The sequence below is a fragment of the Phaethon aethereus genome, assembly GCF_964289735.1.
Source record: "Phaethon aethereus genome assembly, chromosome: 25".
Classification (NCBI taxonomy): domain Eukaryota; kingdom Metazoa; phylum Chordata; class Aves; order Phaethontiformes; family Phaethontidae; genus Phaethon; species Phaethon aethereus.
The window spans coordinates 4,286,585-4,311,523 of record NC_138601.1 but is presented as its reverse complement, the minus strand read 5'-3'; the positions used below and the strand labels follow the sequence as shown (position 1 = coordinate 4,311,523).

Below are 24,939 nucleotides of genomic sequence, written 5' to 3'. Positions count from 1 at the left end.
AAACGGGGACCCCTCAAACAGGCACCCCAAACGCTCCTCTCCGTGCTCTGTGCCCTCCCCAGGGCTTGCTTCTTACCGAGGGAATTTTTTAATTGCTGTTCTTTGTGTAAACGAGTATTTTTTGCAAATAAAGGTGCAGTGAGACGGCGCAACTGCAGCCTTTGTTGGGGGGGGGTTGTTCGCGTTTTCACTTGTTCAGCGCACAGAGGGTAACGGAAAGGTCTCTGCCGCACGCCCCGAGGACATCCAGGGCTGCCGCAGGCTGCTGCGGCCCTGCCTGCAAGGGCAGGGTGCAGGGCAGCGCAGCTGAGGGCGGCTCGGCTGCCTGGTGGCGCAAAGCTCCCTGCACCCCACCAGCACCCGGGCTCTCCCCTTCCAGGGTGATGCTACGCGGTGACCCAGCCCTCCAGCTCTGTGCTCCCCTCCCTCGTTAGCAACCTATTAACTAGTATTTTTTTTTTCCTCCCTTTCAATTCACACCCTGCCACGAGCCACGGCTGCGGGTCCCCGCCACAAATCACTCCCAACCACATTTTGCTGGGCTAAGCCAAGCTCAGATGAGAGCTGACCTAAATCCCCACCCCAAACCAGGCTGGATCCCGTGGCAGTGACCTCGCCGACGTCTCCAGGGAATAAAAAACTCTTCCTGGGTGGAAAGCGAGAGGGACGGGGTGCAGGCAGGAGGACGGGGTGCAGGCAGATGCCTTCCTGCATCGCGGCAGCACCAGCTTTTGGAGGCAGGGATCGCAGCGGCGGGCCCGGCCGGTGGCAGCGGCCCTCGGTGTGGCTTGTCCACGTGAGGCCGCAGAAGGACAGGCAGCTGCCAGATCTACAGGCCGTGTACCTCCGTCTCCAAAAAACACGGGCTGGCGGCTACGGCGGGCTCAGAAAAAGCTGGTGACCGTGATGGGGTTTATCCCAGCCCCATGGAGAGCCCTCGGGGTCACGGCCAAGAGCGGTCACAGATGCTGACCCCAATATCTGCCCCATAGGAAGGCTGGGGACAAATGGGCACGTCCCTTCCCGTGGCCCTTTTGGCAGAGCTGGGGCACCGGCAAGTGTCTTCCGTGGGGGCGGCAGCCCTGCTAATTGCTCTCGTTAATGAGATCACGGGTAATCGGGGTCAGTTTGGTGCCAGCGTGGTCTGGGGGGCGGGGCTGGGGTCTGCTCTGCGGCGTGTTACGACGTCCCCCAGCGTGTGTGTCCCCCCCCCCCCCGAACGGGGACAGCCGCGGCCGTGGGGCCGGCAGCAATAGGGCAGCACCCCGGGGTGCAGGCGGGGGGCAAGGGGGGGCTGAGCATCCCAGCATGGCCTGCGGTGCGGGCGGGGGGCAAGGGGGGCTGAGCATCCCAGCATGGCCCCGGGGTGCGGGCGGGGGGGCAAGGGGGGCCGAGCATCCCAGCATGGCCCCGGGGTGCGGGCAGGGGGCAAGGGGGCCGAGCATCCCAGCAGGGCCCCGGGGTGCGGGCGGTGGGGGCAAAGGGGGGCTGAGCATCCCCAGAATGGCCCTGGGGTGCGGGCGGGGGGGCAAAGGGGGGCTGAGCATCCCAGCATGGCGGCAGGGAGCATCCCCGGATGGCTGCAGCGAGCACCTCGGGATGCAGGGATGCCGCGAACATCCCGGGATGCTGCGTCAGGCATCTTGGTACAGCCGCACTGAGCATCCCAGGGCGCTGGGGGCGGATGCTTCCAAAGGGTGCTCTTCTTTGTTGGGGGGGAGGCAATTAAATAAGGCGACGGCCTGGCAAATACCCAACTGGAAAGAAAAACCCATTTCCTTTCTGATTTTATTAATTTCTTTATTAAAGCCTGATACAGGAGCGGGTGGGGAAGGAAAAAAAAAAACCAACCCCAAACGAAGCTCGTAACATTGTTTATTTTGGACGCATAATTAATTAATTAATAAAACTAAACCAACCCAAACACGAGGCAGCGCAGCCCGAGCGCGGCTGCCCCGTCCCCCCGTCCCCCCTCTGCTGATTTTTTTCATAAATTTTCCAATTTTTGCAAAAAGGAGCGAAGTCGCAGCCTGATGGGATGCGCTGCGCCCTGGCTGGATCCGGCCCTTGGGTCTGAGCGGGGCAGGATCAGCCCTGGCAGATGCCGGGAGATGCTCGGCCAGTTTGGAGCAATCCCGCGGAAACGGGGCAAGACGCCGTCAGCAAGCAAGGGGAAAAAATCCAGGAAAAACTACACGGATTTAAGTGAAATGCTAAAAAAATAAAGAGAATGATTCTAACACTAATTCATTAGTTAAACGACGCTGCTGGACTGGTCCGTAGAGTTTAGGCCCTGACCAGGATCCTTTAAAATAAGCCTTTCTAGAAAATTGTAAATTTTTATATAGTTTCATCTCTAGTATATACACACACACGCACACGGCCCCCGCCGCGGGCTGGAGCGCAATCAGCCTTTAGAAAATAAATTACATACTCCCCTAAACGCTAGCATCAAATATACAGATCACTCCTTGCAGCTGCTTTTTTTTTTCTTTTTCTCACTTTTTTCTTTTTTAAGGTGCTTTTTGGGTCTTTCTTGGGATTTTTGTTTGGTTCTGCGTGAATCCTACCTGCGGAAGCGTCGGCGTAATTTTTTTTTTGGTGTGTTTTTAGCGTGATTGTCTTCATGGCAAATATATAAACCCCCTCGCTGGACTATTTACATCCCGACCCCGGGAGATGCTGTGAGCGGCCGTGAGCGCAGCGGCACGGACGGGATGCTCTCGCCGGAGAAAACGGTGGAGAAAGGAGGGAAAAGGGCTCCGTGGGGCGAAGGGTCTGTCCCAGCCGGTGCTCGTTAGCCCTGAAAGTTCGTCTGGGGAAGAGGGGCTGGGCAGGGGGGTCTCCCCGGGGGAGGCAGCGGGCCTGGGGAGGATGGGGGGACCCCATCCTGCTGCATCCCCGCCGTGTCGCCCCGTCCCTGCCTTCCTCCTCCCTCCGGGCTCGGGCATCTTCCTCCGGCGCCTTCCCGTGCTCAGCGCCCGGTCACGGCCCCGCGGTGGCCGTGGGACCGGGACTGTGACATGGGGCGCGGGCCATCCTGCCCTGCCATGGGGTGGGGGGCACCCCATGGGACCCCCCGCAGCCCGGCCAGGCTCTTCCCCAGCGGGTAGCAAAGTGTGGGCGAGATCACACCATCCAAAATGTTTAAAAAAAGGAGGAAAAAAAGGGAAAAAAAAATAAAAAGGCTCCATTCACGGGGTGCGTGGGTGGGGACCGGGGCTCTGGGGCCATGTCCCCAAGTCCCCCTCCGTGGCCCAGCGCCCTGGGACGGCAGCAGTGGAGCTACAAGCGTGTGGGTGTAGGGGTCTGGGGGGGCGCAGGGCCACCCGGGGGGGCGGCAGCGAGCCCTTAGCTGGGCATCTGCACCTCGTTGTACACGTCCGTGCCCTCCGCCTCTTCGAAGGTCACCACCGCGTCGTCCGCATCCAGCTGCAGGGGCGTGAGAGGGCGTTAGGTGGGATGGGGACGGGGTGGGGACGGGGACACGGATGGGGATGAGGATGGGGATGGACACAGGGACAGGGACGGCACCGCGGTGGCTCCCCGCCGGTGCCGGGGCTACGTACGCATTTGAGCTCGATGTCCTGGAAGATCCTGGGCAGCAGGAAGCGCCGCAGGGGCACGGTGAGGATGAGGACGAAGGGCAACGCCAGCGAGGCTGGGGTGGACTTCACCACCCACAGCAGCGCGAGGACGACGATCTGGGTGAAGGTGAAGAGGTGCATCCGCCAAGTCTTCACCTGCGGGATGAGGAGCCCAGCGGGATCAGGGTGGTGGGTCCGGCACCCTGCACCCTTCCCGGGGTGCTGGGTGCTGAGGGGAGGCAGGACCGGTGGCCCAAACAGCCCAGCGAATGTCAGCACCGCAGGAGGAGGCTCTTCGGGGAGCCCCAAGCAGTTGCAGGCAGCACCGCAGGGTGCCGCAGCCCAGGACACCCCCAAGCCCAGAGCCACCCGGCCGGGTGACACAACGCTCACTCACCCGGGTGACGTAGGGCTCGCTGGGGTGGTACTTGGGTGGCATCAGCAAGAGCAGGATGCGGTCGAAGAGCTGGATGCCGAAGAGGGAGGTGACGCCCATGTAGAGGAAGATGCCGAAGAGCACGGCCAGCGGGATGTACTTCAGAATGGGCTCCATGAGGATGGAAACACCTGTGGTGGAGAAGGAGAGGTCAGGGAGAGCCTCCGGGGGCACCCAGCCCTTTCCACCTGGGTTGGGGGGCACCCCCCCAGCTCACCGATGAGCACGGCCACCAACAAGCCACTGATGCGCTGTTCCTTGACCTCCGAGATCTGGGACTTCTCGCCGGGAGTGGAGGTCTTAGTCATGACGGTGAGGGCGTTGGCGTGGGTGATGGTGCGGACGGTGGTGGCGCTGAGCCAGGGCATGCCGAAGAGGGCGGCCAGCCCCCCCATGGCCACGATCAGCAGCAGGTCCAGGTGGAAGCCAGAGCCCTTCACCAGCTTCCTCTCGGGCTTGCTGACGATGAGGCTGCCAGGGACAGAGCGGGAGGAGTCGGTGGTGGGAGGTCACCTTCCACCCCTGTCCTGCCAGGCACCCCGCAGCCCTCCCTCCCCGTACCCCCCCGGTCCTCACGTGGTGATCTGCGTCTCGAGGAAGATGAGGATGAAGACCAGGAGGGCGGGCACCACAGAGGCGAACATCATCCAGATGGGGAAAGTGTTGTTCTTCCCCATGGGGTTGATAAACCAGCCCCGGGCGGACGCGTTGGTGACCTCCAGCCCTTTGGGGACGTTCAGTTTCTGGATGGGAGCAGAGACGGGGGAGTGAGGGGACGGGGCGCGGGGATGAGCACCCGGCTCCATGTCCCCTTACTGGGGACACCCGCCCCCCCAGCCCTGCCCTCCCGCTGCTCCCGGACCTGTGTGTACGTGTCCTTGATGAAGAAGTCAACCAGCGCCATGATGAAGATGGAAATGGGCACCCCGAAGTCCCCAATCAAGCGCCGGGCCTGTGGGGACGCCGTGACCACGTTAAACCCGCCTGCGTCCCCACCCCGCCGAGGGGGTGCCCCCACCGTGTCCCCGCCAGCAGCGAGCTCTAGCAAAGGCCTCTGCAGGCGCGTGCAATGAGTTGGCACGGTCTCAGCCAGCCCCTTTCAGGAAACCGCACCCCCCGAGCCCCCGTTTTGCCCCCAGCGCTACCCCTGGGTCCAGTGGGGTGTGGGGATGCCACCGTGCCCCCCACGTCCTCACCTTGCCAGGCAGGAAAGCGCTGTTCTTGAACTTGCGGAGGAAGAAGGCCAGGAAGAAGGTGCCGGCCATGAGGACAAGGGACAGCAGCGCCGTGTTGGGCTCCGGCACCTTGGGCTCGACCGTGGTCTGCACGTTGTAATGCCGCTTTAGCGGGTGATCCTTGAAGATCTGGGGAAGGAAGCGGAGGGGGTCAAGGGAGGATGGGAGACCCGCTAGCTGGCGGGGATGGGGGACCCCCCTGCACCCCTCCACGCTGGAAGCCCCATGGCACCCTCCCGGCAGGCGTGTGGGTGCAGGGTGCGTGCCAGGGTGACCGGTGAGGCTGGGCGCTCGGCGCACGGTGAGCACGGGCTTAGTTTTAGGCTCGGTTTTCCCCACGCTCCTCTGGAAACGAGGCCGGAGCAGGGGCTGGGTGGCATGGTGCGGCCGCTGGCCCCGCTGCCGACCACGCGTCGCCCGGGGTGTCCGGGGCTGCGCCGAGCTCGTAGAGGGGTGCACAGGGGCACCCCGGTGTGATGGGGGCCCAGGGTGTGACGGGGCATGCGTCCTGCCCGTCACCTCTCCAGCACCAGAGGTGTCCCTGTGGGCACCCAGTGCACGGGGTGACACCGTCCCATCGCTACCGGGTGCCCGGGAAGGGTCTGAGCCGGGGGATGGGGGAAGAAATGGGGGGTGTCCGGGCAGTTTCTAGGCAAGGACCATGTTTGCTGCAGCCCAGGTGGGACATCAGCCTGGGCTTCACCTCCCTGCCCCAAAATCCCCCTGCGGAGAGGAGCACGAGACAGGAAACACCTGGGAAGGCGGAGAAAAGGCTGGGAGACGGGCTCCATCCCTCACCTGCATCCCTCTGTTTCTATGGAAACCCAGATGATGACCACAGTCTGCATCCCACCTCCCCTTCCCCACCGCGGGACCCCCGTGCCCCTCACCGTGACGAGCTTGGAGAAGGTCTCGTAGATGAAGATGAGGGAGATGAGGAAGGAGAAGATCTCCTGGGTGTAGCGGGACAGGTAGCGCACCAGGAAGCTGCCCTCGCAGGCCACCACCACCAGCACCAGCAGGATCAGCCAGAAGCCGATCCAGACCCGGCCCACGATGTACTCCATGCCATGGTCACTGCAGAACTGGCGAGCCAGAGGGCACAGCCCCGTCAGCCTCCCGGAGCCCCCGGCGTGGGCACCCAGGTGTGGACCCCGGGGTCCCACGGTGGCCCTCTGCCTCCTGCCCGGGGGCTGCGGGGTGCCGGGATGGGGATAGTGGTACCCCCGGTGTGGCGAGACCCCCGTGGGATCACCCGCCTGGCAGCACCCCAATGGCAGCACCTGCCTGGCATCGCCCGCGTGCTGCCACCCACGCGGTGTCAGCTGTTCGGCGTCACCCACAAGGCGTCGTGCCACCGGCACCGCCCCTGTGCCATCACCCGGATGGCTCGACCTGCCTGATATCACCCCGGCGCCATCCCACCAGCGCCATCCCCTGATGTCCCGTCACCCGCGTGACATCCCCTCACGGCAGCACCCCGTGCCTCTGCCAGGGCTGCCGGGGGCACCCCGAGCCCGCTGCGGGGACCACCAGCGGTGGGTGGGGGGCACCCATGGGTGCAGGGTGGCACCCACCGAGTAGAAGGCTTCCTCGAAGACGAGGAGGGGCCCCGAGAAGCCGATGACGAGCAGGGGCTGGGCGCTGAGGATGCTGAAGAGGACGCACTGCACGCAGGTGGAGATGAGCAGCTCCGACACCCCCATCATGCCCTTGGTCTTCTCACCTGAGGGGAGCAGAGCCGGTGGGTGCCGGGCAGGGGATGGCCCTGTGTCCCCCCATCCCACACTCGGTATCGGGATTAGGGGGTGCAATAACCCCCCCCCAGCAGCATCCCCAGGGGACGGTGCTGCAGGCGGTGGCACCCGCTCCCCCAGCCCCGTGCCCAGCTGGGGGGCGTCCCCGTCCCCCGGCGTGTCCCCAGCCTGTCCCCCCCATTACTCAGCAAGCCTCCAAAGGTGACAGCAGGTGACAGCGCCGCGAAGTAGATGAAGATGACGGCGGCCAGGCACTGGGGGCTGAGGGCGTCCTTGATGTCGCTGAGATATTTGGGGTACCGGCGGCGGATGTCCCGCACCAGCCCCCCAAAAGGTCGCCCCGTCCTGCGCAGGGGGTCGTCATCCTCCGGCGCCGGCGCCTCCAGCCCTGGGGACACAGGCAGGCGGCCATGGGGGGACCCGGCGTGCAAGGCGGGGGTCCTGCCAGCCGTGGGGACGGGGGATCCTGGGGGGGGCCGGAGCGGTCCCTGCCGTACCCAGGTCTTTTAGGAAGCCCTCGCTCGGCGCCTTCTCGGGGGGCTGGTAGCGGCGGCGGAGCAGCTCGTGCTGCAGCGGCACCAGGCTGCGGAGGAGCTGCTCGTTCGGGGTCTCGGTGGGCGGCAGGACGATGCTGGCCTCCAAGAAGTCCTCCACCCCCCGCAGCAGGTCCTGGCGGCCCTCGGCCAGGTAGGCGTCCCGGCGAAAGACCTGCGGGGTGGCCCGGGGACAGGCGTTCAGCCATCTCTGGCACCCTTGGGTGCTGCTGGGCACCCACCTGGCCCCTGAGCATCCCCATGGGGGGGGGGCACAGGGACGGGGGGACATGGTGGCTCGGGCACATGGGGACAAGGGGACATTTGGCCTCAGGGGTATGGGCATGTGGGGACACAGGAGCATGGGGCCACAGGGACACAGCAGTGTGGGGACAGGGATGCGTGGGGACGTGGGGACATGGGGACAGGGGTGTGTGGGGACATGGGGACAGGGGTGCATGGGGACATGGGGACATGGGGACGGGTGCGTGGGGACATGGGGACAGGGGTGCGTGGGGACATGGTGACAGGGGTGCGTGGGGACATGGGGACATGGGGACAGGGGTGCGTGGGGACATGGGGACAGGGATGCGTGGGGACATGGTGACAGGGGTGCATGGGGACAGGGGTCCATGGGGACAGGGGGACAGGGATGCATGGGGACGTGGGGACAGGGATGCATGGGGACATGGGGACATGGTGACAGGGGTGCATGGGGACATGGGGACAGGGGTGCATAGGGACAGGGGTGCGTGGGGACATGGAGACCCAGAGGGACGAGGACACGGGCGTGTGGGGACAAGGGGACACGGTGGCATGGGGACGCAGGGACACGAGCACAGAGAGGGACACGGCCCAGGCAGATGAGCCCTATTAGAGGGGGCAGCCCCAGGGCTGGGGACTTCGGGGTGCTCAGGGGGACTGTGGCCCTGGACAGCAAGTGCCAGTGGCAGTGACGGTGACGATGGCGGCGCCGGTGGCCAGCGAGCCGTACCCTCTCGGACATCATGGTGGCAACAGCGCGGCCGATCTCGTGGTAGCTGACGTGGGGCGAGTCGGGGCCCAGGACCACGAAGAGGAAGCGGACGGGCAGGGGCACGTCCAGGACGGCGTCCAGCGTCGCGGCGGCCTTCAGGCGCACGAAGGCCAGCGTCGGCTGCTCCAGGAAGGCTGCGCAGCCTGGGAGGAGGACGGGATGGGACGGGGGTCACGGGGAGGGGCGGGCACAGGGACACGGGGCACATGGAGACGCGGGGACATCGCAACATGGGGACGTCGGGACATGGCGACAAGGAGACGCAGGCGTATGGGGACAGAGTTATTCGGAGACAAGATGACACAGAGGCATAGGGACGTGGGGGGACAAAGGGAATGGGACAGGGCACACAAAGACATGAGGACACAGAGGCACAGGGACACACGGACATGGGGCCACAGGGACATTGGGACACGGGGACACAGGGGTAGGTGGGCGTGGGAGCACGGGGACATCAGGGCATGGGGACATGGGGGTAACGGGGGACAGAGGGACATGAGGACACGGGGGCACAGGGGAGTGGAGAAATGGGACACGAGGACAAGGGACGTGGGGACACGGGCCCCGGAGAGCAGCGCGGGGCGGCAGCAGGCGGCGGCGAGGGCTGAGGACGGGGAGAGGCAACAAAGGCGCAAGAAAAGCAGCGGGTGAGCGAGCAGGCAGACCCCAAAGCTCCCGCCGTGCCCCCGCACCCGCCGCCCCGACCCTGCGCCCACCGCCCCCACCCTGCCTCCGCGGCCCCGCTGACCGCTCACCCACGAGGACCAGCGTGGCCTCGGCGTCCTCGGGGACCTTCTCGGGGAGCCGGGGTCTAGCGGCCCCGCTCGGGCTCTGCGGTGGGCAGACGAATGGCCGCGGTCAGCTGGCTGTCCTTGGCGGCCGTGCCCTGCGTGGCCCCCCCTCGTCCCCCGCGTGTCCCCCCGCATCTCCTGCGTGTCCCCCTCCGTCCCCCGCGAGCCCGGCTCCCTCGCTACCACCCCTGCGCCGTCCCACGGCCTCCCCTGCTTGCACGTGTGCACGTGCGCGCACACGCACGTGCGCGTGCCTGCAAGCGTGTATGTGCGTGTGCGCGCACGCGCGCACGTGCCCGTGTGCGGACGTGTGTGAGGGCAACAGAGAGCGCTGCCCGTGGGAGTTCGTGTTCATGCCCGCGCCTGTGACGGGGGTCCGCGTGGCGCGCAACCGCCCGGGGCGCGCGCCTCCGTGCGCCGACACGCGTGTCGCGCGCGCCTCCGCGCGCGCGGGCACCTCGCACGCCTCTCCCAGCGGCCCTCCCCGTAGCCCGGCCGGACCCAGCACCCGCGCCCCCCGCCGCCCCCCTGCCCCCCGCCGCAGCCCCCGCCCCGCTCGCCTGCTCGGCCCCGGCCAGCCGGCGCATCTCCAGGGGCTGCTGCTCCCGCAGCAGCGGCTGCTCCGACTCTGCCCGGCCCGTGCCCGCGCGCTGCAGCTGCGCCGGCAGCAGCGTCCCCACCGACTCGGCCTCGCTGGGGTGTCTAGAGCAGCCGAGGGGGAGCGGCGTCAGACCGGCCACCCCCCCCCAACCCCCCGTTAGACAGCCCCAGCCCCGGGGATGCGCGGGGACCCCCAAACTGGGCTGGAAGGCAAAGCCAAATGGCTTTTCCACCCCGTGCCAGGCTCCAGCGGGACTCGCTGGAGGCAGGTCCAGCCCGGACATCGGGGTCCCCCCCACGGGGCCATCGGCGCCGGCCGTACTTGTGCTGCAGCAGCAGCGTCCTCAGGATGTCCTCCTGGTCCTGCGGCTTGATCTGCCCCTCGTAGATCATCTGGTCGATGAGGACGTGGGCGATGGCCGCCAGCGAGGTGGCCGCCACGTCGAGGAGCACGGCGCCTGCGGGGACAGCATCGTCACCGGCTGCCCGGCGCGGGGTCCCTGCCGCCATCCCAGCGCCAGCCGGTGTCCCCACCTTTGGCCAAAGCCCGTCGGATCTCCAGGAGGCTGCGGTAGGTCAGGAAGGAGAGATGGGGCTCGCCCCAGTGCCCGGCTGCCTTGAAGTCCTCCTCCAGCTTGAGCCAGTGGCCGGCCTCCATCCAGCACAGCTCCTTCGTGCTGTCCATGACCAGCTCGTGCAGCTCCACGTAGCCCTGCAGCCGGAGCCGGGGGGGGTGTCAGGGTCCCCCCAGCTGCACCGGGGACCCCCAAGAGCCCCAGAGCTGCGGCTGCCCGTGCCAGCATCCCCCCGTGCCTCGGTGTCCCCGGGGGCCAGCGTGGGGTTGGTCCCCGGGTGGCCACAGTCTGCCTACCCTCGGGAATGGGGGTCCCCGAGGCAGCACCCACCTCATGGGTGTCCCGCCGGGACACGGGCCTCCTGCTCCCTGCCGCCTCCAGGTCCACATCGGTCACCGACGGAGCTGCGAGCGGAGCCACTGCCACGTTAGCTGGTCCCCGCCCCTGCCCAGACCCCCCTGGGGTCTCTTGGAGGCGTCTCCCCCCGTCACCCTCATCCCAGACCCGGCTGGGGCTGCCTGGATGTGTCCCCCGCTCCACCACCCCCACCCCAGACCTGGTGGGGTCTCGCTGGACGTGTCCACCCCGCATTGCCCCGTCCCAGACCCAGCTGGGCTTTGCTGGACGTGTCCCCCCATCGCCCCCCACCCTGCTGGTGCCCAGCTCCGGCCCCTCGCAGCCCCGCAGCCCGGCTCCCGGGGCAGGGTGACAGTCTGGGGACGGCACCGGGGCTGGGGCGAGGGCAGGGCTCGCGGCCACACTCTGCCCCACCACCGTGCCACCGGCACAGCCCTGACACCCGCACCGAGCTCTGCCCCTCGGACGGGGACGGGGACAGCACATCCCCGGCCAGACAGACCCCCGGAGCTCGAAGTGTCCCCGTCCCTCACCCCCACCTACCTGTGGCCCCCCCTGCGCTCCCCACGGCCCCACAGGCTCCGGCCCTATAAAGCGGGGGCCGAGCCCCACGCCCCGCGGCTGCCCTGTGTGCACCGTAAATCCCGGAGCACTTTGCCTTTGCTGACAGTAAACACCGGCGCGGCTCCTGCCCACCCGTGGCCGCCCCGGTGCCGGGGACGGGCTCACCCCGTTCCCCTCCACCCCGCTGGGGACCACCGCGGTCCCCTCGCTGCCCCCCGGCCGGGTCACCCGGCGGGGTGATGCCGCAAGAGCCGCATCCCGCTCTGCCGGCTGAAGGACGCCGTGCCCACGCGAGCGGGGATGGGGCGCGTCCCCCCACCAGTGTCCCCGACGGCGTTGGCCGTGGCACGTGGGCACGGGCCTGTCCTCGTCCCGGCCCGCCGCCGCCGCCGCCAAGCCGCCCGGCGCCAGCCGGCGTTCAGCCCCAAGTGGTTCTTGTCCTCACCCCAAACAAAGGCTTTATTTATCCTCAATCAGCGGGCGATTACGGACAAGCGGCAGCGGTCACCCCACGGCGTGCCCTGACGCCCGGGTGACGGTCACCCCACGGAGGGTGGGGACGGGGGCGGCAAAGCCAGGGCGGGTGGCATGACGGAGGGCTGAGGGGGGGGATGCCGGGGCTGGGCTTCGTCCCCCGGTGCCCCCGCGGTCACTCACGCTGCCCTCCGCCACGGCGGCTCGCCCGTCCCGGGGGGGCCCCGGCCGCGCGCCTCCTCCCATCCAGGTCATAGCATCCCCGGCGGCTGGGCAAATACTGGCTGCAAAACACACACCGCCGGGACGGGGGGTCAGCGCCGGGCACCCACCAGTGGTGGCAGCCTCCCCTTGCCAATGCCAGCCGGGCAGGCAGGGCAGCACCCAGCCCCCTCCCCAATTTGGGGGACTCACCGCAGGGGCGTCAGCTCCTCGGCTCTGGCCCTCCACGTGTGCAAGGGGGACCCGGTGCCAGCGCCAGCCCCTGCGCAGAACAGGCGGCAGCGTTACCCCCCCCATCCTGCGTCACCCCAAACGGGGACCCGAGGGTCTGGATGCCAGGAGCCGGCTCAGCCCAAGCACCCCCTCGGGGTGGCAGCTCCGAATCAACCGAGCTTCGGGCAAGGGGACGCTCCGGGGTACGCAGACCCCCCGCAAACTTCCCTTGCCTCCCTCCCTGGGGGCTCTCGGGCATGGCCTCAAGGACCCTGAGTGTCCCCGAGCTCGGCCGTGTCTTGGGCACCCCCAGTCCTCGCGCTGGAGGTGGCACCTCGCCGGCCCTGGGGCTTCGCAAAGGGTGTCGCTGCCTTTGGGCGATGACATCCCGAGGGCTGCGCGCCCCTGCCCGACCGTCCCGGGCTGCAAGCGAGCCCCGCTGCCCCTGTGACGCTGGCACCCGTGCAACATGCCTGCAAGGCTGGCACCCGTGCAAGGCTGGCACCCCTGCAACAGGTCTGTGCAATGCTGGCACCCTGCAACGCTGGTGCCCGTGCAACACATCTGGGCCATGCTGGCACCCATGCAACATGGGTGCTCATGCAACGCTGGTGCCCATGCAACGCTGGCACCCATACAACGCCGGCACCCATGCAGTGCTGGCACCTATACAACGCCGGCACCCATGCAGTGCTGGTGCCCGTGCAACATGCCTGTGCCGTGCTGGTACCCATGCATAGCTGGCACCCACAAAACTCAGGCAGCATGCAACATGCAACCTTGAACCACTGGTGCCCCCACAACGCTGGCACCCACCCGGTGCCGGTTCCTGTGCAACGCCGGTGCCCACATAATGTCATCACCCATGCAACGCCGTCACCCATGAATCAGTGTCACCTCTGCAACGCTGGCGCCCGTACGACACTGGTCCCCATGCGATGCCATTCCCCATGCAACGCTGGTGCCCACGCGTGCCCGGTGTCCCCCAGCACCCGAGGGAGCCACTCACTGCTCATCTCCCCCAGCGATAGGTGGGAGCCCTTTATGCCGGGGTCCTCGTAGCCCTCGGGGTCCAGGCTCCTCCTCATCCTTTCCTCGTAGGCCTCCTGCGGGACAGAGAGAAGGGGGCTCAGCGGGGACCGGCACCCCCAGCGCCTCGCCGGGGCCGTGCCGGGGGTGGGAGCTGGCCGGGGCGCAGCGGCAGAGCCAGGACACGGGGCCGGGTCTCCCTACCTGGCCGGGCCCCTCCATGGCTCCGGGCTTGGCCCCTGCCGCCGCCTCGCTGCGTCCCGGCAGTCAGCCCGGCAGCACCATAACCCGGCACTCTGCGGTGTCAGGGCGGGCGCAGGGGGAAAGGAAGAGAAAATACGTTAGGAGAGGCCGGGACAGTGCTCGGTGCCCCCCGGGACGTGGGGTTTATCCCCTGCGACGGGGCTGGGGCCGGACGCCGGGGCCGTTCCCCGCAGCCCCCGCCTGTGTAACCCGCTCCCCGTGGGCCGGGAGGTCCCGGGGCCGGGGGTCCCCCGGGAAGCGGTGCCCTGCCCTGCCTCCATCCGGGATGGGAACCGACGTCAGGCGACGGCAGAGCCCCGGCAGCTTCCCACCAGGGACGCGGCATCCCGCCCCGGCCCACCCGTGCCCACGCATGCCGGCTGGTCCTGCCGCGTCCCACATGACCCCTCGCGTGTGGGTGGGGTCCCATATAGACCCACGCACAGAGGCTGGGGCCCCACACTGCAGCGCCCAGGACCCCCAGCGAGCCCCCGCAGCCCCACGGCAGAGCGCTGGGGTGAGAAAGGGGAAACTGAGGCACGGCTGGGCTGACGGGGACCCCTCGAAGCGGGACGGTACAAGCGCCCTGCAGCGACCCAGGCTGCGCAGCTCGGGGGGATACCCTGCTGCCCCCCCCCGCTCAGCACCCAAAGCCTCTGCAGCCCCCGCGGCGGTGGGTGGGTGCCTGGAGGGGGGAAGGAGCAACTTGTGCCCGCAACCCCCCCCCCCGCAACACTCTGTGCCCGCCCCGGGCTTCCCCCCCCCGCACCTCCCCCGCAGCTGCCCCGGGGGACAACCGCCAGGGGGCGCCCTGCCCCGCACGCCGACCCTCGCCCGCCCCGGGGCAGCCCACCCCCCTCCAACCCCCCAGCCCCCGTAACCCCCGTCTGCCCCCCAGCACAGAGCCTCCGGGGGGGGTGGTCCTGCCTCCGGACGCCCAGCCCCTCCCTGTCCCAGCCACACGTGCGGACCCCCCAGGTGGGGGCACGGGGACCCCGGCTGCCCCCCGCCACCCCGGCCCAGGGACCCCACACGGGGGAGGGCTCACGGGGGGGGCGTTCAAGGTCAGGGCGGGGGGGGGTGTCTTTGTGGGGGTCCAGCCCCCCCAGATCTCACCAGGGTGGTGCAGCAGCTCGCTGCCGGCCGGGGGCCGCGGGAGCTGAGCTGGGGTCACGGAGACCCCACCGGGGCCACGGGATCCCCGCCGGGGCGTGGGAGCCGCGGTGGGGCCACGGGAGCCACGGCCGGCTCCGGACACGGCCTCCTCCTTCCTGCCCCGCCTGGCCCCGCCGGCCAGCGGCCCCCGGCCCCCCGGGCTGGCCTGTCCCGGGGCCCCCCGGCCCCCCCGGCCCTGCCGGCGGCGCTTGCATCAGCCCGGTGCACCGGGCTGCACCCCACTGATAACGCCCGACCTGTGGTGGCCCCCGCCCCACTCTCCCCGCCGCCCTCCGCGCTGCCCCCGCGCCCCGGTGGCGCCCCGAGGCCGGGGTGAGGGGCTGGGGGACACGCGGGGCATGGGGGCACCTTGCAGCCAGGTCACCCGAACCTGCCGGATCCATCCCTGTGCCACCTGGCACCGTATAGAGCCCATACGTACCACACCATGTCTGCCATATAGAGCCCACACCCCCAACCCCAGAGGTCTCGCGTGCATGGTATAGAGCACCTCCTATACGAAACACCCCATGTACACAGTATAGAGCCTGTACCTCCCACATCATGTGCCTGGTATGGAGTCCATACCTCCTACACCATACACCCCATGTGTGCAGTATAGAGCCCGTATCTCCTACACCACATAGCCAACGTGCTCAGTATAGAGCCCCTACCTCCCACACCGTGAGGCTAGCATGACTCAGGACTGGACTCATGCCTCCTACGTCATATATCCAGCATGGCTCAGTATAGAGGCCATACCTCCCAAAGAACACATCACACGTGCTCAGCATGGAGCCCATACCTCCCACACCGTCCACACAGTGTAGCTCAGTGCAGGACACCCCTCCCATAGCAGGTACTCAGTATGGAGCCCATACATCCCACGCCATCCATGCAGCGTGGCTCAGCTCCATCATGCAGCAGGTGCCCAACATGGCTCAGTATGGAGCCCATACATCCCATGCCATCCATGCAGTGTGGCTCAGGTCCCTCACACAGCAGGTGCCCAGTGCAGCTCAGTATGGAGCCCATACGTCCCACGCCATCCAAGCAGAGTGGCTCAGCTCCCTCACGCAGCGGGTACCCCCATGGCTCAGCATGGAGCCCATACCACCCTGCCCCACAGCATCTCCCATCCCAGCACACCCCGCTGCCAATCCCACAGACCCCACCCCACGCCAGGCCCACCCCGGGGTGCTCCCCCACACCTCCCAGCCCCGCCGTCCCCCTGCTCCCAGCACCCAGGGACACCCCAAGGTGCCAACGCCGCCCGTGACCTACCCCTGGGGTGCCTCCGCGACGCCCCTGCCCTCGCTGCCAGCCCCTGCCCGGGCTCTGCCTGCTGCTGCCCGCGGGGAAAGAGCCGTGCGGCGCAGGGGAGCACGCCCAAATGCCCTGAGTCACGCTCACCTCCCTAATCTCCCCCCCCTCGGGCTCACCCGGCCCCCCCGGGCCCCCCGTAAACAAGGTTATCGGGGCGCAACATCTTGCGGCGTCGAGGCTGTGCCCTGCCTGCTGCCTGCCTGCCGCCTGCCTGCTGCCTGCCCGCGCCCCGCAGCCCTCCCCAGCCGCTCGCCCTGCCCCGACTCGGCCGTGCCCGCTCCCGGAGCCCCTCGCTATCTTGTTTACGAGGCTCCGGGTTTCCCTGCGGGGAATCCCCGGGAACCCTCCGGCTGTCCCGCTCCTGCACGGCGGGTTGGGGTTTTCTCCTTTTTTTTTTTTTTTTTTAAAAAAAAAGGGGGTTCCTGGGGAGGTTCCCCCGGGGGAGGAGGCGTGAGGTGCCGGCGGGGCCCGGTGGGGACGGGGGACATGGCCGGGCTTCCGTCTGTCCCCTGGGATCGCCGTCCCCGGGGTGCTCTGTGGAGAGGTGGTGGCACGGGCACGGCTGCTTCGGTGCGGGGCGAGGGGTGCGTGCGCACACGCGTGTGTGTGCGCGTCTGCGTGCACGCATGTGTGCGCGTGCAAGTGCATGTGTCCATGCAGGTGCGTGCGTGCTCAAGTGTGCACGCATGTATTTGCACACGTGTATGCACATACAAATTTGCAACCTTCCCTGAAGGGCTCCCGGCCCCCAGCCCCAAATCCCAGGGTGCAGCGAAAGGGCTGAGGGTGAGGCGGGCAAGCCTTGCACACACACATGATGTGCACACACAAGCACACACGTGCACAAGCACACACAAGCGCACACACGCACAAGCGCACGCCAGCCACCCCTGTGCTCGGGGACACCCGCAGGGGGGTCCCGGCTGCTGGGGCGTCACTTATGCCGCAGCCCTTGGGGTCGGGCTGGCGCTGCCCCCCTGTGCCAGCCCCATCTGGGGGGGTCTGTCCAGGTTGGGGGCAGCAGGCTGCCAGCCTGCCCCACATCTTGGGGACCTGGCGGCATCTACAGTGGAGCCGGGAGGCGCGATAGCTGCGGGCTGGGTGCTCCGATAATGGCCCCCGGCGTTATCTGGGTGCTGCCAAGGGCTCCCCTCCCTGCAGGAGACCTGGGGCTTTTGGGAGTCCCTCTCCCCCCAGGGTGCCCCGCTGCCCCCCAGCTGGGTGCTATGGGCTGGCTCCCCTTTGCAGGGGCAGAGGAGGGCGTGGGGCACCCTGGGGGCGGGGGGACGTGTCCCCACGGGTGGTGGCCGGGGAGGGGGGTTTCTTCGTGACTCTGATTTACCTGGATTTTGGGGGGGGGGGGGGCATGGGTGCCCGTGGTATTCACCCCCCCTCGATTTCCCTGTCAACTGGGGAAACTGAGGCGTGGTGCAAAAGAGGGGTGCTGGGAGCATTGCGGGGCTCCCCCCGCACAGCCAGCCCCCCAGGACTCGCACCCCCCCCCGCCCCTGCTTGAGGGGTCCCCTGCACCCCACAGACCCCACGGGCAGAGGTGATGCTCAGCGGAGGGTGGGAACCCGGGGCGGGCGGGAGGGGCGGCCGACCTCCGCCCTGGGTGGGGGCCAGGGCCCCCCCCATTACCTCGGGGGCTGCCCAGGGTCCAGGCGCTGCCCCCACCCCGCCGTGGCTCTGCCCACGGGGTCCCCACCAGTGGCACGTCACGGCGAGGGGCTGGGCCCTGCCAGGGAGGAGGGCCCCCCCAGGGGAGCGCTGCCCCCCGCCTTCATCCCCCCCTCATCCTCCCCATCCCCTCCCTCCCCAGGGGGGAGATTTGGGGGGCGGGGAGAGGATCAGGCCCCCCCTTATTTTTTTTTGGGGGGGGGGCGGCGCGCGGCCCGTTGGCGTGGGCATCGGGGAGGGGGTGGGGGGGGGGGCGGCGGAGCAAAGCCTGCGCGGTGCTGGGGGGTGGGGGGCCGTGGCGGTGGCGTGGGGAGGCCCACGGGAGAAAGGGCATCGCCCGTGGCCGTGGGCCCGGCGGCGGCCGCGAGCTGCCTGCAGGCTGCCATGGCGCTGGGGCTCCCCTCCAAGAAAGCCTCCGCCAGGAACGTGGCGGTGGAGAGGAAGAACCTCATCACCGTCTGCAGGTGGGGGCTGGCCGGGGGGGCACCCCACATCGGGGGGAGAGGAGCACCGCGGCTGGGGGGGAGGCCATGGGGAGGGGGGAGAGGGAGGGGATGGGGGGGAGGGCTGGGGGGGGCATCACACACACACTCGCACACACACCCCCCGCGGCCCCTTCACCCGGGGGGGGTGTTTGTTGTTGCTGCGGTCGCTTTTTTTTGGGGGGGGGGTGTGAAATTCAGATTTGGAGAGGGGAGGAGGATGGGGACGCAGGGAAGGGGGGGCCGGGGACACGCGAGGCTGAGGGCGGGGGGGTCCCGGGGGGGAAGATGGGAGGGTCGGGGACACAACGACAACATGGAGGCTGCCGGTGATGCCGGGGGCAGCGGGGCCCGGGGGGGGGCCGGGGCCGGGGACCCCCCTGCGGGCGGGGGGCCGAGAGAGTGACGTCAGGGCCCCGCTCCGGGGGGGGGGGTGCTGGAGGGATGAAGACTGCGGGGATGGAGGATGAGGGTTGTCATGGCGACGGCCGGCTGGACCGGCGCGGGGGGGGCCGGGGATGGGGGGGGGGGCAAGGATGGAGTGGTGGGGACGGGGTCCCTGCCTGTCCCCAGCCCCCCAGCGCAGGGATGGGGTGATGCCCCCCCAGCCCCTTGTGCTGGGCTGTGACCGGAGCCCGGCCCCGGGGCTGCCGGGGGGAGGTGGGGGGCACCGAGGGTTGGGGACACTGTGTCAGGGACCCCCAGGTCCTGCTGTTGGGGTCTGGGGGACCCCAGGGCTTCTTGCCATGGCACAGGGCACCCTCATACCCTGCTGTCATGACATGAGGACCTCCTGGGTCTCCTCACCATGGCCCAGGGCATCTCCAGACCCCACTGTCACGACATAGGGACAGCCTGGGCCTCCTCGCCATGGCATGGGGCACCTCCAGACCCTGCTGCCACGACATGGGGACCCTCAGGGCTCCTCACCATGGCCAAGGGCACCTCCAGACCCCACTGTCATGACATAGGGATGGCCTGGGTCTCTTCGCCATGGCATGGGGCACCTCCAGACCCCACTGTCACGACATGGGGACCCTCAGGGCTCCTCACCATGGCCAAGGGCACCTCCAGACCCCACTGTCATGACATAGGGATGGCCTGGGTCTCTTCGCCATGGCATGGGGCACCTCCAGACCCCACTGTCACGACATGGGGACCCTCAGGGCTCCTCACCATGGCCAAGGGCACCTCCAGACCCCACTGTCATGACATAGGGATGGCCTGGGTCTCTTCGCCATGGCATGGGGCACCTCCAGACCCCACTGTCACGACATGGGGACCCTCAGGGCTCCTCACCATGGCCAAGGGCACCTCCAGACCCCACTGTCATGACATAGGGATGGCCTGGGTCTCTTCGCCATGGCATGGGGCACCTCCAGACCCCTCTGTCACGACATGGGGATGGCCTGGGTCTCCTCGCCATGGCATGGGGCACCTCCAGACCCCGCTATCGTGACATGGGGACCCCCTGGACCTCCTCACCATGGCACAGGGAGCCCCCAGACCTCTCATCCTGACACCAGGCTGTCTCCACACCTCATTGCTGTGCCGTGAGGCACCTCCAGACCCCACTGCCGTCATGAGGCACGCTCCACCTGCCATCGTGGGCATCCCCAGCCTCACCCCCCGTGCGGCTGTGACCCCCAGATGGGGTGATGCCCACCATGCAAACACCTGCCCCCCGCTGCCCTGCCAGGCTCAGCAGGTTTCATGTCTTCGGCATCTCTCTCGGCCGAGCATGAGCGGCCGGGCGGAAGGGGAAGCCATCACCGCCCGCGCACGGCCGGGGAGGAAGGGGGCCTTTGTTCGCCCTTCCTGGCCACTTGCACGGCGGGGGAGCGGCAGCCGCCCCGGCAGGCTCCCCAGGGACGTGGGGACACGGGGGTCAGCGCGCCGCAGCCCGCGGCTCAGCCTGCCGCCCTCTTCCCGCTGCCAGGCTCGACAGCCAACATCTGCAAAAGCGTTTTGCTCTTGCTAAAACCTAACACGTGCTGGGTGCTGGGTGCTGGGTGCTGGCGCCCATCCCCTCCCACCTGTGACGCCCGTCCCCCCACCAGGTTCTCGGTGAAGACCCTGCTGGAGAAATACACGGCAGAGCCCATCGATGACACCTCTGAGGAATTCGTTAACTTTGCTGCCATCCTCGAGCAGATCCTCAGCCACCGCTTTAGAGGTAACAGTGGCCGGTGGGGACAGGCGCCCGTGCAGCCCCGTCCCTATCCCTGTGCTGCGCGGTGGGTGCGGATCCGTGCATGCACGTGCCGGCACCGGGGAGCGTGTCTGGGCTCTGGCTTGGGGCTTCCTGGGCTGCCGGGGTTTGCCGGTACCGCAGCCCCCGACCGCAGCCCCTCGGTCCCCGCAGGCCCCTTCAGCTGGTTCAGCTCAGATGGGCAGCGCGGGTTTTGGGACTACGTCCGCCTGGCCTGCAGCAAGGTCCCCAACAACTGCATCAGCAGCATCGAGAGCATGGAGAACATCAGCACCTCCAGGGCCAAGGTCAGGAAGGTGCCAGCCCCTGCCCTGTCCCCCTTCCCATCCCTACTCCATCTCTGTTGCTACCTCTTCCCTGTATCCAACCCTGTCCCTATCCCCATTCCCATTCCTGTCCCTGGCACATGGACCCATCCCATCCCATCTGCATCCCATCCCATCCATCCCATCCTATCCCATCCCATCTCCATCCCAATCCCATCCCAATTCCATCCCAATCCCAATCCCATCCCATCCCATCTCCATCCCAATCCCATCCCCATCCCCATCCCCATCCCCATCCCAATCCCAATCCCATCCCATCTCCATCCCAATCTCATCACCATCCCCATCCCAATCCCAATCCCAATCCCATCCCATCTCCATCCCAATCTCATCTCCATCCCAATCTCATCACCATCCCAATCCCAATCCCATCCCCATCCACATCCCAATCCCATCCCATCCTGTCCCATTCCATTGCCAGCCCAGCCCCAGCCCAGCCCAGCCCAGCCCCATCCCTGTTCCCATCCCCTGGTCTGCCCCCATCCCCTCCACCCTGCCCTCCTGCAGCCCCACCTCACCCCATAAAACCCCACGGGGTCACTGGGGCGGAGCAGGAGCTGCGGGTCCCTGCGGGGGGGGTAACCGTGCCCAAAGCCGCTCCCGGTTGGGGACCAGAGCCCCGGGGGCAGGCGGGAGCGTGTCGGGGGGCAGCCGAGGGTGACACCCGTCCTCGGGGCTGCCCCGTGGGGCCGTGCCTTGCAGGGCCGCGCCTGGATCCGCGTGGCGCTGATGGAGAAGCGCATGTCCGAGTACATCTCCACGGCCCTGCGGGACACGCAGAACACCAGGTGAGCGGCCGGCGGCAGGGCCGGCCACGGCCGCGCGCACCCCTGCGCTGCCCCGGGAGTGCGAAGGGCGTGCGGGTGCTGCAGTGTGTTTTGGGGTGCCGGTGGGTGCACATGCAGCCACTTTTTGCCCTGCAGGCGGTTTTATGATGACGGGGCCATCATGCTGCGGGAGGAGTCCATGTTGCTCACGGGGATGCTCATCGGGCTCAGCGCCATCGACTTCAGGTAGGGGCGGGCGGTGCGGTGGGACGTGGGCACCCTGCCCCGACCGTGTGTGTCCCCCCGTCAGCCCCCCGGGGCTGCCCTGACCCTCTGCTTCTTCTCCTGCCGCCGCTCAGCTTCTGCCTGAAGGGCGAGGTGATGGACGGTAAAATGCCCATGGTCATCGACTACACGCCCTACCTGAAGTTCACGCAGAGGTAAGAGCCGGGGTGCCCTCCCTGGGGTGGGGACCCCACCGCCTCTCCCCCAGCACCCCATCGGGGCTCAGCTGGGCTCCCCCCGTGCGTGCCAGCCCCCCCCACCGCGGTGCCGTCACCGCTGAGCCCCCGTACCCCCCAGCTACGACTACCTGAGCGAGGAGGAGGAGCGGGGCAGCGTGGAGAGCAGCACGAGCGAGGACAGCTCCCCCGAACACCCCTACCTGCCCCTGGTCACCGATGAGGACAGCTGGTACAACAAGTGGCGCAAGATGGAGCAGAAATTTCGCATCGTTTATGCCCAAAAGGTACCAGGAGCTGGGATGGGGCCGTCCGGGTACCAACTCCTCCACGGGATGCTCCAGCCCAGAGCATCCCCCCACTGCATCCCCGCTCGCGTAGCCCGGTGGTACCCGCAGCCCTTCATCCTGCCACTGCCGTGACCCAGCCCTCTCCTTGTCACCCTGGGTGGCCCTGGGGACAGGGTGGGGGCGGGGCGGTGGGGCGGCTGGTGACGTTGGCCTCGCGCAGGGGTACCTGGAGGAGCTGGTGCGGCTGCGGGAGTCGCAGCTGAAGGACCTGGAGGCGGAGAACAAGCGGCTGAAGCTGCGGCTGGAGGAGGTGATGGTACAGAACCAGCTGGAGAAGAGGGAGCTGGAGGGCATCATCCTGGAGCTGCAGGAGCAGCTGTGAGTGGGGACCCGCCGCTGCTGCCGGGCCTGGCCGGTGGAGGTCTCTGGAACCTGGGTGCCCCATGGGGCGTGGGTGGGTGGTGGGTCTCCGGCGCTCCCCTGACCCTGAGGGTCAGGGTGAGTGCCTGGTCCCCAGCACCCCATACGGCCCGTGGGGTGTGATGGGTGGTGGGTTCCCAGTGCCGGGGTGCCCCATATGGCCCGTGGGACGTGGTGGGCCCCCAGTGGGGCTTTTGGTGGGTCCGTATGGCTTTTGGTGGGTCCCCAATGCCCCCCATTACACCCCACGGTCTGCGTCTCCCGGGGGGTCCCCGGCACGCATGGCTGTGCCAGGTGCTGAGCACCCGCCTTTGCCACAGGATGGGGCTGATCCCCTGCGAGAACCCGCAGCTGGCCCAGCTCTCCAAGGAGATGGTGACGCCCCTGGTGAACCAGTGGCCCTCACTGGGGACCCTCAACGGCAACGAGAGCGGCTCGGACAGCAAGCTCTACAGGAGGTAACCCTCGCAGCGGGGTCAGAGCCGCCCCGACCCGTGCCCAGCACCCCATCCAGCCCCGGGGGGGTCTGCCCCAGGCAGGGGATGGGGAGAAGGGCTGGCCCTGGCTGGTGGGGCTGTCCTGGCGCCGGGGGGGCTCAGCGCCGTCCCTCCGCAGGCACAGCTTCGTGAGCACCGACCAGCTCTCGGCCGAGAACAGCCTCAGCTCCGACTCCCAGCGCCTGGGCGAGGGCAAGCGCGAAGGGGAGCCCTGGGGGCCCTTGGGTAAGACCCCCCCCCGGTAGGGTGCCCCACGGGGCTCAGCATGTCCCCCAAAACACACCCAGGCATCTGGACCGCCCCCCTCCTTATGCCATGGATGCTGTCCCAACAGTGCAAGGACACCCAGGTCCCTCCCAGAGAGGTGGTCCCTGTCCCCATCCCCCCGCGGCAGGGCTGGGGTGCGAGGCCACAGCCCCCCGCGACGCCGGCGCCCCACTCTGTGCCTGCAGGGAAGGACCCCACGCCCTCCATGCTGGGGCTCTGCGGCTCCCTGGCCTCCCTGCCCAGCTGCAAGTCCCTGGCCAGCCTCAAGTCCAACGAGTGCCTGGTGAGCGACAGCACCGAAGCCAGCCCGACCCGCAGCCCCAGCTGAGACCCCCGGCCCCCTCATCGCCCCACGGCCCGGCCACCCAGCCCAGCATCATGGCAGAGGACTGACCTCGTCCCCCGCCTCGCCACCCCGGGACCGACGAGGGACTCGCCAAACCCACCGGGGAGGCTGGGGATGGGCATCCCCCTCCACGTCTGGACACCCAACCCGGCTGTGCCTCGGACCCCCAGCCCGGGCCCTAGCAGGAGACATGGACCCACTGGGATGGGTGATGCCGGACTGGGACCCACGCGAGCTGGGGCTGGGCCAGGCCGCGGGGACGAACTGTGCTGTGGGGGGACACTGGGAGCGACCGCTGCTGAGGAGCAAGGGCCAAAGCCCCTCCAGGGGTGAGGGGCTGTGCCTGGTGTCCATCCCACTCAGCCCACGGGCACGGCTCTTCCCGCGGGCACCCACCCGAGCTTCGCCTGCCCTCTAGTGCCCAGCCTCCCCCTGGCCCCCCTCGCACCCAGGTGCTGCAGGGGGGCTGGCCTGACCCCCGCTTTGGGGACCGCCTGGCCCTCCCTGAAGCAGCACCCCCACCACAGGGATAACCCCCCCGCCCCCGACTCCTTCCTATCCTCCCTTGGATTTTGGGTTGTTTTGGGTCATTTTGTTTTTTAATTCAGCCCCATCTGCCTTGTTGGAGCAAAAGGAATGAATAAATGCAGCAAGCCGAGCTGGCCTCCATGAGCTGCTCCACAGCCAGAAGAAAGAAAAAGGGGGGGAAAAAAAAGACCCCATGTGCTCCCAGGCACAAGGTCCTGTCCCAGACAGGGATGCTGGGGGGTTCAGAGAGCCTCCTCCAGCCCCCCCAGCCCACCAGGGCAGGGATAGCACCTTGGGGACACAGCAGGTCACCCAAGTATGGAATAGCCCCTGCCCCCTCCACAGTGGGTTGCTGCTGGGGGTAGCAGGGAGGTCCTGGGGTCTCCTTACCCCCAGTAAAAGCCCAGCAAGGACCTGGTAGGTAGCAGCACCATGCCCATGGAGCAGGGACATGGCTGTCACCTGTGGGGATGCCTTCCACAGCCCCAGCATGCAGGGAGCAAGAAAAGAAATCCCTGCCCTAAGAGACA

The 24,939-nt window shown here is 68.0% G+C and overlaps 2 protein-coding genes across 2 annotated transcripts; one reads left to right on the top strand and one right to left on the bottom strand.

Annotated features, from left to right (window-relative positions):
* Positions 1-1,687: 1,687 nt before the first annotated feature.
* Positions 1,688-13,631, bottom strand: SLC4A1 (solute carrier family 4 member 1 (Diego blood group); the record flags this gene model as incomplete). Its single annotated transcript, XM_082010412.1, has 21 exons — positions 1,688-3,432; positions 3,570-3,743; positions 3,985-4,154; positions 4,241-4,494; positions 4,600-4,766; positions 4,886-4,975; positions 5,220-5,387; positions 6,149-6,343; positions 6,836-6,984; positions 7,200-7,403; positions 7,513-7,723; positions 8,543-8,727; positions 9,340-9,415; positions 9,936-10,077; positions 10,298-10,433; positions 10,510-10,687; positions 10,881-10,954; positions 12,129-12,229; positions 12,360-12,429; positions 13,390-13,486; positions 13,614-13,631. 21 exons carry the CDS (start codon positions 13,629-13,631, stop codon positions 3,352-3,354), a joined length of 2,940 nt encoding a protein of 979 aa, XP_081866538.1. The 3' UTR covers positions 1,688-3,351.
* A 4,566-nt stretch (positions 13,632-18,197) lies between these two features.
* RUNDC3A (RUN domain containing 3A) lies at positions 18,198-23,863 on the top strand (the record flags this gene model as incomplete). The annotated part of the gene is made up of 11 exons (XM_082010624.1): positions 18,198-18,277; positions 20,356-20,471; positions 20,661-20,794; positions 21,536-21,621; positions 21,757-21,846; positions 21,960-22,040; positions 22,183-22,348; positions 22,572-22,729; positions 23,092-23,229; positions 23,387-23,493; positions 23,721-23,863. The coding sequence occupies 11 exons, from the start codon at positions 18,198-18,200 to the stop codon at positions 23,861-23,863; spliced, it is 1,299 nt and encodes a 432-aa protein (XP_081866750.1).
* Positions 23,864-24,939: the final 1,076 nt, after the last annotated feature.